Source organism: Malania oleifera, chromosome 13, assembly GCF_029873635.1.
Source record: "Malania oleifera isolate guangnan ecotype guangnan chromosome 13, ASM2987363v1, whole genome shotgun sequence".
NCBI classification, from domain to species: domain Eukaryota; kingdom Viridiplantae; phylum Streptophyta; class Magnoliopsida; order Santalales; family Ximeniaceae; genus Malania; species Malania oleifera.
The window spans coordinates 84,781,510-84,802,006 of record NC_080429.1 but is presented as its reverse complement, the minus strand read 5'-3'; the positions used below and the strand labels follow the sequence as shown (position 1 = coordinate 84,802,006).

Sequence of the window (20,497 nt, the reverse complement as noted above, 5' to 3'; positions counted from 1 at the left end):
AGGGTTTGAACACCTAATTTTGTGAAAAGCACTCCTGTAGTCCGCACTAAACCACACCTTGGGGGGTTGAGGTGAGACTTTTTGGTTATGCTTGATGGCAGCCATGGTGAGACTATCTACTGCACGAGACATTGAATGTAATGTGTATTTGTAATAGAAATTTCCCTGCAGACGGAGCGAAGGCATATGTTTCCTCTTCTTCTTCTTCTTATTTTTTTTTTTATTTATTAAAAAAAACCAGTATAATGATAAATTATTTCTTAATGCTGCCTTTAACTATGACAAGGAAAAACTTGTGCTTAATTCTCATTGTTACAATATGAATTTTAAACAAGAAATATATATATGTATATGATTCGGGAAATTTTTTTTATATTTTGTTTCTTAGTTGCCTAACATTCTAAACTTTCATTTTAATTTTAAGGGTATTTTACAATTACACAATACATTTGATGCACTCCTTCATTTTATCAAATCTATTTTTAATTTTATGTACTACATTTTGTTCAATTTCCCCTTAATCTTGCATAATAGATCCAAGATACCTAAATTTATTAATGCTATTAATCTCTTGATTATCCAGTTTAATCTTCTCTTTGTTGTTACTCTTACATTACTGAAATTACATTTCTCTAGATCAATAAAGATCATATGCAAGTTTTTTTTTTTCTTTTTCTTTTTCCTAAACTTTTCAATCAAACTTCTTGAAAAATAAACAACTTCTATTGTTGATCTCCAAGGCATAAATCCAAAAATCTTCGTTTCAAATCTTATTCTATGTTCAATTACCCTTTCCAGTAGTTTTGTTGTATGACTTATAATCTTAATTTCACGATACTTATTACAATTTTGAATGTCGTATCTGTTTTTATACAGAGGTACTAATGTACTTTTCTTCCATTCTTCTATCATTTTCTTGATTTTTATAATATTATTAAATATATTAGTTAACAAATAATTTCTTTATCTCCTAAACATTTCCAAACTTCAATTTACTCTTTGATAGAGAGAAAATGCTATTGATGATAAAAGTAAATGCCCCAAATTAAATGCTCTCTTTCAAAAGGATTTTGCAAAATAATGAGAGAAAGAGAGTAAAATAAAACCCTAAAAAAATTAGAGAATTTACAAAATAATCATTAGTTTAAAAATGAGTTATGAGGGGCTATTTATAGACAACTCTCAAAATATGACAGTTAGTGATGCGGTGAGTATTTTTAAAATTGTTTAATTAAAAATTAAACATGTTTACCGCTGAAAAATTTGACCAATCCGAGAGGTTCGTTCGACTAGGGAGAGCGTCGGTTGACCATCCTAAATTAAAATTTGAATTTGTTTGAGGGGTTTAGTCGGTTGTGTAAGATGTCGGTCGGCTGGCCAAGACGATTGCCAAAAGACTGAGAAACGGTTGGTCAAGTGAATAGTGTCGATCGGCTAGGCATTTTTAACGCATATAGGTCGGTTGATCGGGCTTCAAGAAATTTTCCAAAAATAAAGGTCGGTCGGCCGAGACTTAGACGTTCATTCAGGTCCGGTCGACCAGGCATTTTAAAATTACATATTTGCCCAAATGTAAAAGCCGGTCGATTGGAGCATGTATAATGTTCAAGGGTCGGTCGACCGGAGTCAATAAAAGCTCTTAAATTTAGCCCTGTTTTGATCTTAAAACATTTTTAAAACCTTTTGTATGATTTTGACATTTTAGTAAAATGTTTTTAGAAGTGTTGGTGCCTAAGGTCTGTCTATGGTCATCTAAACTTTCAATCATATCATGCAAACCGTGCATTATTACAGTCCAAAACTTAAATGCATTTACAAATTAAAATATATGTCTTCTTCTTCTTCTTTTTTTGCTTTTCTAATTTTTATGAAATATGCCAAGTGTATAAGCTTGAAGTCCTTTATGATTTCCATTTACTTTTCCTTATGTGTGTGTTTGAATTATAAACCTGTTCACATATTAAATACACATATAAGATACGAATGCTTTGTCAGCATTAAAACAGGGATCAGACTCAAAAAGTCAATAATTATTTATTCTTTTGTATGTAATCCCAAATATAGAAAAATAAAGAAATTACTTTTCCAAAAATTTTTTCTCCTTAACCAAGAAGTCCTATGCCTATAGTTTTGGAAAATGCCTTGAGTGATGTGCATAGTGATTGTAATCGTTTTAGCTTTTAAAATGGTAAATTACATAATTAGTCATGTAATTACAATTAAATCTTAGCATTTCAATTTTGATATTTAATTCCTCTATTTACAATCTAATTGCATTATTATTATTTTTTTGTCTTATTGAGCTGCAGAAGAAAAAAGAGATGGTTTGATAACGTATTTGTACATAAGCTCACATTCATTAAGCTAATTGATATAAATCACATGACAACTAGATTGTGAGTTAAGAAAATCAAATACAAATTAAAATATTAAAAATTGAACTAAATTTTGATGATAAATCTGACTATTTATCTACACTAATGAAGATGACCCCTTAAGCAAATGAGATTGATTATACGATAATTTTTTTGGCTCATGTTTGGTATTCACTAATTAATTATAAGAATCATAATAAGAATGATTGAGTTGGATTCCATTATTTGGTTTGCAGGAATCTATTTTGATTTTTAATCAATTTATGAATGAAATTCTTCCTTTAGCCCATCCAAACCCCCTCTAATCTAGGGGTGAGTATAATTTAGTTTTAACCGAATTAACCAATTAAATTCGATCGATTCGGTTCAGCTAATTTTTAATTCGATTCGGTTCGGTTTGGTTTGGTTTAATAATTTGGTAGATTTAGTTATTGGGTTTTCGGTTCAGTTATAGAGAATGTGAATTTCAGTTAACTAATTTAACCGAATTATATAATTAATTAATAATTAAATAAAAATTATATAATTTAGGGTTTCCACAATTCCCTAAATCCATAAAATTCTCAAATTATGTAATTAATTAATAATTAAATATAAATTATTAAGTTGAATTTTGAAAGCATATAAATTATATAATCATATTTTTTTTTCATAATTAATTATAATTTGATTCGGTTAAATTCAGTTAACCGAATAGACATGTATAAACAAGTATGGATATAAATACATTTATATATATGTGGAACATGTATCTATAACAAAATATATTATAAACTATAAAATAAAAAATAAAAAAATATTGCATTGGGTAAAAAAATGGTATTAATATTATGATATCATTAAATATAAATATACAAAATAAAATATAATTATAACATTATTACTATTATATTTAACGACATTATTATTTTGTCATATGCAATCATATTCATATAATATTATAATATAAAATATATTATCTCTAGTGATGTTATAATTTTTCTACATGTTATAATATTTTTATAATATTAATAAAATATAAGAAAAATGTAACATTAATATTATAATAGTAGCAAAATTTTGGGTATAATATAAAATATATTATATTTAATGATGTTATAATTTTTTTATATGTCGTAATATTTTTATAATAGTGATAGCAAGAAGTATAATAAAATAACTATAAAAAGTATAGTAACGCAAATAAAAATACTAATATTACTATTAATTTAAATTAATTATTGTATAATTAAATATAATAATATTAAAAAGCATAATTATTGCCTTATGATATAATTATTTCATATTAAATTACTTAAAATTTCTTGAAAACTATATAGTAATATAATAAATTTAATGAATTAAACTAGACAGAAAGAGATTCTTTCAATTCCGGTATCCCAAACGCGGCCCAAGGCGATGGTTGGTGAAACTCATACCCAGGCCCGCCTGTTGCATGAATCCTTGCACAGATTTTGAATACAAACGCGTAGCGAATTGGCGAATTGAAGATCTGAGAGGAGAAGAAGCTGAGAATTCGAAACATTTAATAACGAAAATAAGAAAAGCAAAAGCAAATTACTACACGAAGCCGGTACTTGCTTTCTTCTGTTTTTCATTTCGTTCTTAAATGGTTGTTTCTCCTCGGTTTTGTTCTACTTTTACCATTTTCTTCTTGCGTTTTTATAATTCATTGTGTGTGTGTGTGTTTGCTTGATTTGATTGCCCAAAAATAATGTAGGAAAAGAAAATTTTTTGCATTTGGAATGTTAGATTTTCTTGCTGGGTTAAGTTCTTCATTTTCTGGAAACTGGGGTAGCGAAAGCATATTAGACTTGAAATCCTCTTTTGTTTGTTATATTTTCTCACTTTTTCTCTGCAGCCTGGAGGTGCTGCATCGAATTTTCTATTCTTATATTGCTTGCAGATCTACGACTCTCACGTACTGTTTTTTATTCCATATTTGTCCTATTGTTTTTAATTCCATTCCACAGCAGATCAGATTTTGGATTATACTATTTGAATTTTTACTGTTATCTTTATTGTTTTGTTTCTCATTATAAGATTTTCTTGGTTTATTTTGTCATTTGTTTTCACACTTATTCTATTCGTTGATTGTTAACTAATGAATTCTTGTTATTATGTCGTCCATTTAATTGTTGCTTTGTCTTGAATTTCATTTATCATTTTATTTAATAAAAAATTTAAGCTTAGAGCATATGCAGTTCATTCAAAGTAGTTAGCATCATTTTTATTTAAAAATGTACTATTTTGATTTTTTGGGAACAGGTAATTTCATGGAAGGTTTAATGAGTGCACGAGTCGCCTCACTTCATACAAATCACATACGGCATTACTGTCCTTCTATTTCTATATTTACGCCGCAACTAACAAAAAAATCATATAGTAGTTTTGTTGCGATGAAGAAAGATCCCAAATCATTTAATTCCGTTGCTGCATCAGTTCAACCTTTAGAAGCCTCGTCGTTAGGCCGATTCAACAACACGCTACCATCCAAAGGTTCTATGCAACACCTCAACTAATTTTAATTGATATTCTTATCTTGTGTTTGTTGACATCTGGCTTTTGGATTTTACCAAATCATGTAACAAAATGTAATCCCAAGTTGTGGAAGTTTGGAATTATTTCTAATCAAGACAATTAAAAACTATAGTGACTTTATTTGTGGAATGATCTTTTGAACTCTAAATTCTACATTACCATTACATTTGATGGTTGCTGTTTTAAACAATAAGAGGTTCTTGAGCTGTGGCGAAATGCGGATGCTGTATGCTTTGATGTGGATAGCACTGTGTGCCTAGATGAAGGCATTGATGAACTTGCAGAATTTTGTGGAGCTGGAAAGGCTGTTGCAGAATGGACTGCTAGGTTGGATGTTTTCATTTTCCATTGAAAAATATTTTAAAATATTTTTAATGTAAATTATATTTCATGTTTAATTTCTTTCTTTTAGCTTTTGCCAGAGCAATGAATGGATCTGTACCCTTTGAGGAGGCCTTGGCTGCTAGGCTGTCTCTATTTAACCCATCCCTATCACAGGTGCAGGATTTCCTTGAGAAAAGGCCACCAAGGTATGATGACCCCTTTCGATCATTTGGAGTATTTATTGGATTTTTTTTTCTATTTTTTATTTTTTAACTTGGGGAAATTGTATCAAATTTGTATATTGGCCTTCTAAAATATGTAATTTATAGACAGCAAAGCAAAAATGATGTAATGTGGATGCATCAACAAAATCATTTAATAAAATAGAATTTTATTTTTGTCATTTTAAAATTCCTTTTCTGAAGCCAAATGTTATATTCAAGAAAGTGGCACTTATAGAAAAAAAAAAAAAAAAAAGGACTTTCAATCAACTTGCAATAGATTTTAAGGTAAACTTTATGGGCTTGTTCAATTTCCATGAGATATAAAAACTTTAATTCAAGGTAAGAATGGATGACCTATTTCCTGTAGAAGACTTGGTTCCTTATATTTATGCTTACCATTAATTGGCTTGCATTACTTTGTGTTTTATGCAAATATTCTTGCTTTATTTATTTAAGCTAGGACTTAAAAAAAATCAATCAAACTCCTTCCTTGCTCTTTTCTATGGTGTTCTTATGGCAATAGTGCAAGGCAAAACATTTCATTTTATGATGCAAGGCAGAATTCCAAAGAAGAGTTTGAATGCATGAATTTATTTATTTGTTTATTTTTATTTTTGTAGTCACCAAGTTTTGGGCTTAGCCAAATCAAGAATTGGTTTTGGAATAGAGTCAGAAATATGATGGATATGTTATTTCAACTTATTTGTGCCTAGACTTAACGTCTTAATAAGAGTTTTACATTGTTTATTTCCACAGAAATTTAAATCTATGTACTAGCATTGGTATTATATGTATGGTATCTGTAAATGGGGGTTTTTGTATGTGGAAGGGAGGCAGTGTTGCATATAAGTAATAGAAAGTAGTGGAGCTTGCCAAGAGGGGAGAACCGGGTTAGAGAGAGAAGGTCTCTAGTGAGAAATGAGAGCCAAAAGATCTCCTCAGATGGAATGAGAATAGTGGCATTTATAGTACTAATTAAGAGTGAGGCTATTATCCAGTGAGGGAGGATTATGGTTGTGTATGAGGCTTTGGTCAATTGAAAAAAAGACAATTTGAGTCATTTAATAGTATAATGACACATAGATGGAAAGAAAACAATAAGGAATTGCCACATGTCGTGGATGACACTTGAGCTAACTAAGGAAGGGTTAAGAGGAGTGAGCTGCCCTTAACGGATCTTGGTTCGAGCCCACCAAGTCAAATATCTCTACAACATCCCATAACTTGGGATTGATTAGGGCACCTTCCTTGTGTCTTGTGTTCAATCCCAAGTACTGGCTGAGGGTCCAAACCTTGCAAAAAATTATGACATTAAAAATTAATAAAGTAAGCAATTAACATTTGATTGTGGGCCATAATTAATATTTTATTTTATGATTAGTCTAAGGTAAAAGGAGGCATTTATAGTACCTATAAAATTTATGTAAAGGAGTGGAAAAATAACCACCTTTTTTTAACAAAACAAAGCTCAAATTCCAATTATTTGGCTATTAACCATCAATAAGTACTTTGTTATAAGTTTATATATCTTGTCATTTGTTTTAAGTTTATATATCTTGTCATTTTATGTTTATTTATTTATTTGTTTGTTTTTCAAGGCAACATGATGATTACAAAATTCATCAAGATATGTCTAGATTTAAAGACAGTTGTTTGTTCCTCTTGTTTAATGTGTAGGATTTCTCCTGACATGGATGAATTGGTCAAGAAGCTGAAGGCTAATAATGCCAATGTTTATTTGATCTCTGGAGGTTTTCGTCAAATGATCAATGTATGCACCTAGTATCTTTGTTTTATAGATTCTTACTTTATTTAACCATTCCCAAACCCTAATATTTTGAATAGTTTACTTTGATATAACATTATCTTATAAATATGAAGAGCCTGTAGTATCTTTAATTTTGGATGTTGGATATAAGGAATCTACGAATATTTTCCTTGTACCTAAGAAACTTATCGTGTTAGCTTGCTACAATCTCACCACAATCCACAATCCACAATCCACTAGTGCCCGTGGTTGTTAAAATCGTGCAATCCTACCTTACCAAAACTATCTTGATCCTATATAGAATTGCAAATATGTAGGATCACAATAGGATCATAGTAGGATCGTAAAATCCTACATTGAGTACATTCATTATATATTTGAAATATTTTTGTTAAAATACTTTTCATACATGCTTGGTTTTTGTCCAATATAACTTGTAAATGAATTAGACAATTTAGAAAATGATTTGGTTTTTGTTAAAGCTTGATATACATTGTTGGCCCACAACTTAATAGCTTTAGCTCTTAGGTAAAGTGGTAATCTAACATGGTATCAGAGCTGGTTACTAGGAGGTCCTGGGTTCTAGTCTTATTGCCCACGTCTATTGTATGGTATTTAGAAAAAATATTGTATTCCCTATAATGGGTGATATTATTGTGTTTTCATTTCTCCACGTGCTGTTGGGCTGCACATGCGGGGGAGTGTTAAAGCTTGATATACATTGTTGTCCACAACCTAATAGCTTAAGCTTTTAGGTAAAGTGGTAATCTAACAGTCTATTTTATATTAACAAAATTATAACTCAAAATTTTATTTTTCGGTTCACTGGTGATATTAAGTGATGCAAAATTTAAACATTAACAATGAAGATAGATAAATAATATGTTGTTGCATTTAACCATAATAATGATAATGATAGTGATGATTTTAATGATGGCCTTTATGAAGTCATAGCTTATAGTCTTAGTGGTACTAATGAGGTGAGGTGCTTGGATGCTGACATTTAAGATAGAAGCTAGCTTGTTTTATCATTTGCTTGCTAAGACTTTTATTATTATTATTTAAAAAAGAAAAGAAAAGAAAAGAAAAATGGATGTTCATGTTGTATGATTGTTTATTCACTGATTGTATTTTAAAAAATTATGTTCTTCTCTCTCTTTTTTTAATATATTTTTAAAAGTCATTGTTTCATTTTCATCATAAGCTGGTTTGACTAAGCTAGGAATGCAGTAATTTGAGCACTTCATTTTTTATACTTGTGATTTTTTTGGAGTCTTCGACACTTACTAGCCAATTCTGTAGACTTGTACCATAGAAATCTAATGGAAAGACAACATACAGGTGCATTTTTCATATTTATTTACGTAGTTAGTATAATTTTACAAGCCTCAATCTGATTCTACAATCCAATCCTGCAAACTGTCCTAGCAATCCTATTTAGGATCCTGATTTTAATAACCTGTTGGTGCCTAATGAAATTGCTGTTCTCAGGGTCAGACCCATGCATTTAAAATCATCTTAATTTTTAAGGAAAAGGAGGGAAAGAACTTTTAATTGATAGTTGTTACGGAAGCGATAAAATTTTGTTGTATTAATTATTGATATGCATGACTGAGATGTTTTGAAATTATGGTTACTGCTTTTTATTTTTTTATTTTTTTATTTTTTTATTTTTTTATTTTTTTTTGATAGCAAAGAAGATAACTTTATTAGAAAAACTGAAAAAGAAGAATGTACAAGAAGGAGAGCAGGAAATCAAGCACAATGGAAGAAAGAAAAAAAGAGAAAATAATAAATAAAATAAAAATAATAAAATGAAACTCAAACATCAGACTAGCAAAGCCAACCAATCCTATTGGATTTCAGAAAACCCCACTCCTTTAAAACAACCAGCAGAAGCACAACAAAGTGAGGCCAAATGATGATTCTTCTCCCATAACAAAGATTTGTTCATTTATTATTTTTTCATAAATGTGCAAGCATTTCTGTCGATCAGTAAACCCCACAGAACTGCGAAAACTGCACACATCCTTCCTTTTACCCAACCAGCAAAAGAAGTGGCCAACAAGTCCTCCATGGACTTTGGACAAACCCAATTTTCTCTCATAGGACCGAAAAGCTTATTCCGTATATTCCAAGCAATGAGTAGTGCAAAAACAAATGAGAGCTGTTTCAAAACTATCAAGACAAAGAAAACTTATATCAAGAGAAAGTGCCTTTGAAGGTCTTCTACTCTGCAACTAACTCTGTTAAGAACAACCAACCGAGTAAAAGCCTTGATCTTTGAGGGAACTTTGGCCTTCCAAATAATTCGGTGGAGCGTAAAAACATTAATCAAGTAGGCACAAAAAGATTTGTAAGAATAAGCCCCTGAAGAGTCTTAAGACCAAAAATGTCTATCCACCCCAAAGGAAGGACAAGTGGTTCCAATGACATCAACGACAAAGACAACTTCTTTACCTCTCTATCATTAATATTTCAACAGATTGGAAGTCCCAAGAAAATGAATGACCTTCAAAAATCAAAAAGAAAGAAATAACCTCATTATGACCTGAACTCGAACAATGAGGATGAGGAAAAAAATACAATAAAGCAGCTTTACTCACCCAGAAGTCTTCCTAAAAACAAATATGAAAACCATTACTGAAGACAAACTTAGTGTGAGGAACAAAGGCAGAGTAGACCAGAGGAATACACCTCCATGGGCGTTCCAAAGAACATCTAATTCCTAAAATTAGCATCCCAACTGTTCACATGCATACCAAATTTGCTTTTAATGACTCTATGCCAGAGAGAGGACTCTAAGGGAAACTGGCATAACCATTTAGCTGAAAGAGCAGTGTTTTGAGACACCAACTTACCAAGATCCAAACCCCCTCTCCAACCTAGACCTGCAGACAGTCTCTCAGCTAAAAAGTTGATCTCCCTTTATCCCCAAACCCCAACCAAAGGAAATCCTGCATGATCTTCTCAATCTTACTGGCTATCCCCACCAGAATCCTAAAAACAAACATAATAAAGAGGGGATACTAGCAAGATAAGCCTAAACAAGAGTAATGTGACCCCCGAAAGAAAATAATTCACCTTTCCACCCATCCAAACACTTAAGAGACTCTCTCCATCACTGTATCCCAAAAATCCTCACACCTAAGATTACCTACAAATGGGACAGCTGGACAAGACGAAGGCCAATTCAAAAGACCACAACCTTCTATCAAAGCAAACCCTAGACCTACTAGATGTCAAATGGATGGCTGCTACACCACTGTTCCCCAAATTATTTTTAAGGCCTAAAACCCTCTCAAATACTTGAAGAGGAGTCAAATTATTCAAAAAAAGAATCTTTATAATCACGAATGGAGAAAAAAAGTGTCATCAGAAAACTGAAGATGGGGCAAACAAACCCCATCTCTACCCACTTCCAGCCCTTAAGTAAACCCTTATCAACCGCCCTCTCCACTATTTTACTCAAAACATCAACAACCAAAACGAAGAGAAAAGGAGATACTGGATCCCCTTGTCTAACACCTCCCAATGCTCTAAACCAAGATTTAGATTCTCCATTCACAATAACTGAGAAAAAAGCATTAGACAAGAAATCCCTAATCCAACTCCTCCATCTCTCCCCAAACCCTTTTCTGGCCAACACCTTATCCAGAAAATTCCAATTAACCTTATAATAAGCCTTTTCAAAATCCAATTTGGAAAGAATGCTTTTCTCCCTCTTCCTCCGAACCTCCTCTACAACTTTATAAGCAACCAAAATGGCATCCCCAATCAGCTTACCTGCCACAAAGGCATTTTGATCCTTAGGAATAGTATAACCTTTGAGACTATACTCAATCAGTCAACCAGTTAGCTAGTAATTTTTAGCAATGGTCTTATGCACACTAGTCACTAAACTAATAGGCCTAAAATCAGCCATCTTAATAGATCTACTCCTCTTAGGCACCAAAGTGATGAAAGTGGAATTAGTGCTCTTGCTAAGAATCAATTACAATAAAATTCATTAAAGACCTTTAACAAATCCACTCTAAACACATCCCAATACTCTTGAAGAAAAGCCAAATTAAACCCAGCTGGAACTGAAACTTTATCCCTTTCCATCCCAGACACAGTTGCCTTAACTTCCTCCTCAAAAGACCTTTCCAACCAACTCACATGATCCCTGGACATGGGTTTCCAAATCTAAACCCTCAATCACAGGCCTGCAAAAATCCTCTTTTGAATAAATATTGGAAAAGAAATTAGTAATCTGATTTGCAATCAAAGCATCAAACGAGTGGATACTGCTTTATGTACAATAAGTTAGGGATCAATTTTAATATCTGCGAGCTTTGCACTCAGAAACCCTGACATTGCACATGTTTCCTCCTCCCTCTCTCTCTCTCCTTCACCCCCTCCATTTTTTTGTTTAGTTTTTAAAGTTGAACTCTTGAATTGATGTTCCTGGCTATAAGTCGATTGTTTTGTGTTTTGGAGGTTAAAAATTTATGTTTGAAAAAGAATCAAATTTATTCAATTTTTTAATGCTTAGATTTGAGAATGCTTTCAACCTTAAGTGCCCCGAAAGTCCCTTATATAAAGTAAAAAAAAAAGAGGAAAATATCATTCACAAGTAGACAAAAACTACCTCCACCATCATGGAAAAAAAATACGTGTGACACACTTGCAGTCTTGCGAATGAACCTTGTAATTGTAAGAAAGTAGGTTTTTTAGCTATAAGCCTAGCAAAATAAAAGTTGGGGTAGGATCCTATCCGATCTCCCCCGAACCCCTAGATCCTAGAGTCCCCTTTATTTATTATTGTGTATACAGTAGATATGCTTTAGTTGAATGGGAGGTAACTGTTACATGTAAGCACTGTTTTTAAAATTATTGACTGGAGCAATTTCTGTTGAAGCCTGTTGCATCAATCCTTGGGATTCCACCTGATAACATTTTTGCCAATCAACTGCTGTTTGGAGGCTCTGGGGAGTTCTCAGGGTTTGATACTAGTGAGCCTACTTCAAGGAGTGGAGGGAAAGCTACTGCAGTTCAACATATAAGGAAGGTTAGTCTTATGACTCTGGTTTTGTGTTTGCTTTGTATGAATATCGTTTATTTATTTAAGCTGGTTCTCCAGGCTCATGGGTACCGGGCTTTAGTCATGATTGGAGATGGTGCTACTGATCTTGAGGTAAGAAAAATTATATTTAACACCATAGCTTTACATTTGGAACGTATCTCCAAGACCCCAAACATAAAATTTGGGGAAACCCCATTTCACACCACACCATAAAATTTGCACATGTGAATTTGGGAAAAAGTTTGCATGCCCCATGCACTAATTTTGTACTTAAAGAAGTGTGCATGCCATTAAGTTAGATTACTCTGATGTAAACAAACCCACCAAACTGATGATGTGATTTATGTTCTGCTCACCATGTCCACTCTCTTTCGAACTGTTGGCCAAATTCGTCTCTAGTGTTCTGTTGTTTTTCTACTGGAGAAGTGGCTTGTTATCATGAACTTTTGTTTGCTTTTGAGTTTCCTAGTGATTGTGGTAATTTTTTCCCCTGCCCCCTCATGTGTAGGCCCGTAAACCAGGAGGTGCTGACTTGTTTATTTGCTATGCTGGAGTTCAACTTCGAGAGGCTGTTGCAGCAAAATCTGATTGGCTGGTGTTTAGTTTTAGAGATCTAATGAATGCCTTGGAATAGCTTCTGTTTTTTGGCATTTTTCTTTAATATTATCTTGGTGGGTTGCCCAGGGCACCTGCATTTCATAGTTATATTCTTGCCATTTGTTGTAATTGTTATTATTTGTCTTTATCATGTCATGGATTGTGAAAAAAATAAAATAAAACATGAGAGAATAAATGAAGTGTGAGCATTTGATATCATGTTGGTGCTGCAAACACTCGCCTTAATTGATGCAAGGATCTACCAAATCTTGGTTGAATTTATTTTATTTTTTTGGCCATGTTCATGGTCAATACTTTGTGAGCTTGTTTGAAATCATGTTAATGATTTTTGGAACCTATGAACAATGCCCGATTCAAATTCATTTAATCTAAAGCAGTGCGTTATGTAAATATGGAGAGCTATTTTTCTATAAAGACAACTTTCTCCAAGCCTTTTCCTGTCCAGCAACCAAATAAATGTTTCGGATTATGTGGCTGTCATCAAATTTCATTGTGGCTTAAACCTAAACAAAATGCTGAAATTTCACATTTAAGTTTTTTGTCCACTTTAAACTGAAAATTTGAAATGTGAAAACTTCTACAGAAGACCTTTTTACTGCTGTCAACATGTGACAAAATCATCTTCTGCAAATGCCTTTAATGACTCTTCCACTCTTCATTTGCTTTTCCACTTAAGTATAGGCCTCTCCCACACTTTTCATTTTCTGCTTATATTTAATCATCTCTTCCTCTCCCACTGTGTCTAAAGAAGATTAACATTAGCAAATAACTCCAGGTTAGAAGAGCTTTGAAAGCCATCATTACATGTTTGTTTCCTTAATTATCATACATGGGGCATTTGGTGTGTGTACTCCGTAGCTATGTGTCACGGTCCGCCTTTTTCACACCGTTGTGAAGGGCCGTGCGGCGCTAGCTGAAGCACTCTTGCTTAACTAGCCAGCCTTTTGTTTACCAACATTCATCCACGAAACACTTTCATTAACATTCAATCAGATAGCAGCGGAAATAATAATCAATTCATGAAAGCCGTGGCAACCAAGCAGTAAATATTGAAGCAAACGTAATTCATTAACAAATCCTCCGTTGACATGTTGTACTTAGCGAGGGAGGCAAGTAGGCTAAGCACGTTGACAATTGCTAGTGAGTTTTACAATGATTGATGAACACTCACCCTCCCCTAAAGAGCTTTCTAGGCCATTCTCACTCTAGCACTAGGAAACATCAAAGTGACCGAGGAGTCATACTGCCTTATTTGGCTTACAATGAAAGAAATACTAGAAAATAACCCTACACTAGTATTTACATGATGGAAACCCATCCCAAACACACGAGATAAGCGGTCATAGGCAAGCATAATGCCCTGAACAAGCTTAGCCTGTGACATTCTCCCCCACTTATGCGGTCGACGGCCTCGTAGACTTTTGGCGATAGGTACACTTCAAATTTGTCCACGAGTGGCTTCAAATCTTCCACTGAAATCCAGCTGATTTCTTTGTCATTAAGGCATTTCCACTCCACTAGGAACTTCTGCCGCTTCTTCCTTGAGGATATGAACATTCTGTTTGCAAGGATCTCTTCAACATCATGTCTGTCAGGTGGCACTGTCTTCAACTCTACGCTGTTTGACTGACTCCTGCTCAGGTTGTTGGTGTTGGCGTTGAATGGCTTGAGGAAGTTGACATGAAACTGCGGTCTTCTCTCCTGTTCTGCCCATTTCTTCATCTGCTTAGAAGCTTTCTCCAGATAGGCTTGGGCAAAGTCTGCATTCTGTCTCCCTTCACTGGTGAAGATGTACGCCTCAGGACTCTTTCGTCTGTACGGCTTGCCCATTGTGTGAGGTAACAGCGGCAGCTGGTCTATAACAAGCTCAAAAGGGCTCTTGTTGGTTATGGAGCGCCTTTGGGCGTTGCCACAGAACGGAGCCACATCAAGTAGTTGCACGCCATTCTTCTGGTTGTCGTTGACAAAATGGCACAAGTACTCATCTAGCAGCTCTCTGAATCTCTTCATCTGTCCGTCTGTCCGTTGATGATAACTAGAAGAGATGTTAAGATGTGACCTGAATATCCTGAAAAACTCTGTTAAGAAGTTGTCAGTGAACATTAAATCTTGGTCACAAATAATAACTTGGGGAAAACCCCAATGTTTCACAACAGTCACAAGGAACAATTGTGTCGTCCCCTCTGCCAAACAGTACTTTGGTGCGGCCATGAAAGTACCATACTTCTTCCGCTCCCCCTTGTCTTGTTGGCAAGTGAGACAAGTTTTGGTATAATCAACCACATCATCCCGCGTGTGTGGCCAATAATACCTCCCCAGTAGTCCTGTCGTTGGAGTCATTCTCCGCGAATACCCCTTAACGAACTTCCTGCAGTATCCAGTAAGGCCAAGAAAGGAACGCAACTCCTTCACTGTCGTGGGGATCTTCCGTTCTTGAACCATCCTTACCTTCTCCATACCCCTCCGGATACGACCTTGTTCAACGACTTGACCAAGGAATTTGTTGCTCCGCCGAGCGAAAGAGAAATTCTCCTTCTTCAAATTCAGACTGTTTCCCTTCAGCCTGTCGAACACCTTCCGTAGATGCTCTTCATGTTTCCTCTGAAACGACACCGATGCTCCCAACGGTGTTTTGGAAGGGCGAACACATCCCGCTTCCAATTCATCAAGTTGTTTCCCCAACTCTACTATCTCTCTAGGCGCAATCCAACATGGCCTTTTAGCAGGTGGTTTCACTCCTGATAACAACTTGATCTCTTGCTCCACAGTCCGTCGTGAAGGCAAATTGTGAGGCAGCTTATCCGGCAACACCTCCTTATCCTCATCCAACACCGCTTGGATGGTCGTAGGCTCCAGCTCTTGGCCTACTTCTTTGTCTACCACCACCGTGGCTAGACGTGTCTGCTCACCCTTACCCAATCCTTCATTGAGTTGAATGGCTGAAAGGGACTTCCCTTCGTCTCCTTTCGTTGCAACGACTTGCACCATGCACAAGTGATCTCCCATCAGACACAGGGAACCAGCCGAAGGCATCAGCACTGCCCTCGTCTCCATTAGGAACTCCGTTCCTAGAATGACTGGATAGTCATCCAATGGCACCGCTGTGAAATTCGCATGACCTTCCCACTGTCCAAGCTTTATCACCACTTGCTTGGCTACTCCCAGAGTAGGCTGGGCTACAGAGTTAACTGCTTTCATGCGTCTTGTATCCTTCTCTAAGGATAAGTTGAGTCTTTCTGCTTCCAACTGCGAAACAAAATTATGAGTAGCTCCCGTATCCACCATAGCGCGAGTACTCTTCCCATTTATCCTCAAGTCCACAAACATTAACCCTTTTGCTCGTGTAACTTTCGGTGTTTTTGCCTGCTTTTCCAATGCGTTCACTAACCGCACTGAACCCACCCTTGGGGCGTCATCCTCTTCCCCATCGTCTTCCACTGCCTGTTCTGCAATAGAAGCCTGTAAGGCATTAAGTGATGCTTTGTGAGGGCACTCAAAAACTCGATGAGGACCTCGACACAAGAAACACTCAATTTTACTCTTCCCCTTTCCATTGGGTGTGTTGAACCCTCGAGATGACGAAGCTTCCTGTAAGGTTGATGAATTAGGGTCGGCTCCCCCACTCTTGGGTTTGCCATTCTTGAAAGACTTTCCACCGTTTCCCTCTCCGCCAAACCGTTTGGACGAAGTGGTCTCATCACCAGCGTAGTCTGTCAAGCGTTCTGCAGCCGCTTGTGCAGTTGACAAGTCTTGAACCCTTTGTCTATGAAGTTCAGTTCTTGCCCACGGTTTCATCCCCTCTAGAAAATAGAACAACTTGTCCTTCTCCGACATATCCCGAATATCCAACATTAAAGCAGAAAATTGTTTTACATATTCACTGATTGACCTCGTATGCTTGAGATCTCTCAGTTTTCTCCTTGCATTATACTCAACGTTCTCAGGAAAGAATTGGGCCTTGAGCTCTCTCCTCAAGTCTGCCCAACTATCAATCACACAGCTTCCATTTTCAATTTCTCTGTACTTGGTACGCCACCACAGTTTGGCATCACCAACCAAGTACATGGTCGCAGTATCCACCTTTGCCTGTTCTGAGGCCATCCTCACAACGCGAAAGTACTGCTCCACATCAAACAAGAAGTTCTCTAACTCCTTGGCATCTCGGGCACCCCCATACGTCCTGGGTTCTGGCACCTTGGTCTTGCTAACTCCCAGAGTGTTGGAGTTCCCCATAGCAAGAACCATCAGATTCACCTTTGCATCCAGATCAGCCATCCGGGCCTGCAAAGTTTCCACAGTGTGGTGAAAGTCCTCTGACATTTCACTTGTCAAACTTGCTTGATGTTGCTGTGATCCCATCACCTCATCAACAAGTCCCCTCAGTTGGGCCATCTCGTTGGCCATATTGTTGGTTGTCTCTTCAACCTGTGTTTCCAGTGCACCAAGTCTCTCAGCAGTGTTTGGTGCCATGGTCAACTACAAAAGCTTCCCAAATCCAATAACGAAGGCAATCGAATTCACGTAGCAACTCAACCTTGGGCTCTCACCAAGTGTCACCGACTTGGGCTCTGATACCAAATGTCACGGTCCGCCTTTTTCACACCGTTGTGAAGGGCCGTGCGACGCTAGCTGAAGCACTCTTGCTTAACTAGCCAGCCTTTTGTTTACCAACATTCATCCACGAAACACTTTCATTAACATTCAATCAGATAGCAGCGGAAATAATAATTAATTCATGAAAGCCGTGGCAACCAAGCAGTAAATATTGAAGCAAACGTAATTCATTAACAAATCCTCCGTTGACATGTTGTACTTAGCGAGGGAGGCAAGTAGGCTAAGCACGTTGACAATTGCTAGTGAGTTTTACAATGATTGATGAACACTCACCCTCCCCTAAAGAGCTTTCTAGGCCATTCTCACTCTAGCACTAGGAAACATCAAAGTGACCGAGGAGTCATACTACCTTATTTGGCTTACAATGAAAGAAATACTAGAAAATAACCCTACACTAGTATTTACATGATGGAAACCCATCCCAAACACACGAGATAAGCGGTCATAGGCAAGCATAATGCCCTGAACAAGCTTAGCCCGTGACACTATGGGATGTTTGTTTATGTGTATCAGTGGCTAAGATTTACTTGGTGGGAATTGGAGTACTGCTGAGTGGTGTGTCAATTCTCAACTGCATTGACTAATTAGACAAGCAAAAGGGTTTTGCTTTAGTTTGGCTAGTGCAATTTAATTTGCAGTATGATCCTCTAGCACTACCATCATCATCATTATTCTTCATATGATTTGAAATTATGGATTACCATCTCCCTCTTTCCCTCTACTTTATCTCAACAGATACTCCATATGAATGCTAGGTTTTTATGATCTCTAGCTGCGGGCAAACTGAAGTCTTAGCAGAACTAATTACTAACTAGGAGCTGAAGTAGTTGCAGAAGGGGATGTCGCCAGCAATGATTATTGCAAGAAGCCCCCTTACCACTTCTACTTCCCACTTCATTGCTTGAATCTCAATTTAATTATATAATGCAAAATCACTCTCTATCTTATGATGATGGTTCCCTCTTTAAGGCATTTGCTTTGACATCCTCAGTGGCATATGCTTGCCTTTTGTTTTTGTTTTTTGTTTTTGAATCATTATTCATTGGCATGTGCTTGTCCCATTTCCCATTTCTAGTTGCTCTTTCCTTTTCAGTCATTCTCAGATGCCCCACCCCTCCCTCTTGGCCTGTCTTTGATCCACTTCTTTCATTGCGATGCCCCCTCCCCAACCCCCCTTAAATTCTTTTATTTCTTCATTTCTTTTTGCATTGTGTTTATCCAATTGTAGGCCGATCAATTTAGCATTTATATGTATATATATTTTCAAGGATGTGTTAATAACACAACCCCTAGGAATTTCACTTACCCTTTGAAATTTTATTTGCAGTAATCTGATCTTTAAAGGTCTCTATTTCAATATCAATGAGATACCAGCAGGAACTTAAACTAGTCTAAATATTTAAATATTAAGGGAATAAAGTGCATCTTAATAAAGCTTACCTTATGTTTAGAGGCACCTTAGATTTGAATTTGTATTGGATTTGAGTAAAATGTAATATAAAGTTGTATAAAAATTTGTCTAAAAATTCATGTACCCAATCCAAGATCTGAAAAAATTCATGCTCCCAATCGCAATATTAAGGTATTTACAATGTAATTTATCATTTTCTAACTATCTAGTTGGTCTTTATTTTTTGAAATGTTCACAAATGGCCCCCCTTTTTTTTCCTTGTAACCTGAAATTTCACAAAATTATAATCTTTTACCCTATATTTGGAAGAGACCTTAAATTTGGTTTTGAGTGTGAATTTGAAAAAAGTGTAATACAAAATTATATCCAATTTTGTCCAAATCTATAATTCAAATTCAAGTCTCGAAATTCATGTACCCAAACGTAGCGATTGTGTTGATGAGATCTGACAAAAAGCTTGAACTAGTCTAAATATCTAATCATTGGGGAATAAAATGCAATTTAATGAAATTTGATGTACTTGCACTGTAAATTACCCTCTGCTTTCAAGTTTCAATGAGAATAGTTTCTGTCTAATCAACAGCCGTAGGAAGAGGGTGGTTGATCAACTCAATTGGCTGGTGAGATATGGACACTTCTCACTCTCACAAACCAACCATTTGTTTCCTCTTCTTGTCTGTCATCCCTAGCCCACAGCACAGTGCAAGCAATGGCTTCCTTTCACCTTCTTCTTCAAAAGATTTGAAGTGAAAATGAAAGCATTGAAACAAAATATCTCCCTGAATTTAATGAGCAAATTCTTGCAAATGTTAGGTTTGATCCTTAATTCAACAAGTTCACACTAAAATTGACTTGTGTAGCCCAAACTCATGGGTTTTTATTTAAATGAACTGAACAAAAATAAAAATAAATGATGGATAGAAATCAATGAAGGATTTATAATAAGAGAAATCATTCGAAAATCAAAATTGGATGCAAAATATTGTCCCTTAATATTTAGATTAATTATTGTTTATTTACACACAATTTATGTTTAGATCTGCATTACCCACTTCATAAATTTTCTTTCTCAGTCTCTCATTTGCTAAAAAATCCAAGTTGATTCTCCAATATGTTTGTTTATCTATTTTCAATGTGTAACATTATCCAAACGAATCAGTATATGCTTTCATATTTTTAGTTTAGATAAAAATATTAATATTTTATAGATTAGAAATAATTTTTGACATCTAAGGAATTTAAAAATTAAATTTCAAACAAGTTTTATTTGCAAAACTTCTCCTAACTCTTATGTGTATTAAATATTTTTTTGAAAATTGGTGAAATTCTTAAAATAGGAATGCTAGTAACTAGAGTCGTGCAAAATCTTGTGTAAAAAATATAAAAATAAAAAATTAGAAGCCTTGAATCAAAGTTTTTATGAAAATAAGTTACGAAAAATTTGAAAACTTTTAATAGGTAAAATTTTAAACCACGAAAAAAATTTATAAATCGAAATTTTTTGACAAAAAATAAATTTATTTTATTTAATTTATGCATATCTAGGCGGAAATT

General features: G+C 35.2%; 1 protein-coding gene across 1 annotated transcript; it reads left to right on the top strand.

Moving 5' to 3' along the window:
- The first annotated feature begins 3,646 nt into the window (after positions 1 to 3,646).
- On the top strand, positions 3,647 to 13,116 carry LOC131145518 (phosphoserine phosphatase, chloroplastic). Its single transcript, XM_058094655.1, has 8 exons — positions 3,647 to 3,948; positions 4,644 to 4,874; positions 5,111 to 5,243; positions 5,339 to 5,446; positions 7,142 to 7,235; positions 12,136 to 12,285; positions 12,358 to 12,411; positions 12,809 to 13,116. The coding sequence occupies exons 2-8, from the start codon at positions 4,652 to 4,654 to the stop codon at positions 12,932 to 12,934; spliced, it is 888 nt and encodes a 295-aa protein (XP_057950638.1). The 5' UTR covers positions 3,647 to 3,948; positions 4,644 to 4,651; the 3' UTR covers positions 12,935 to 13,116.
- Positions 13,117 to 20,497: the final 7,381 nt, after the last annotated feature.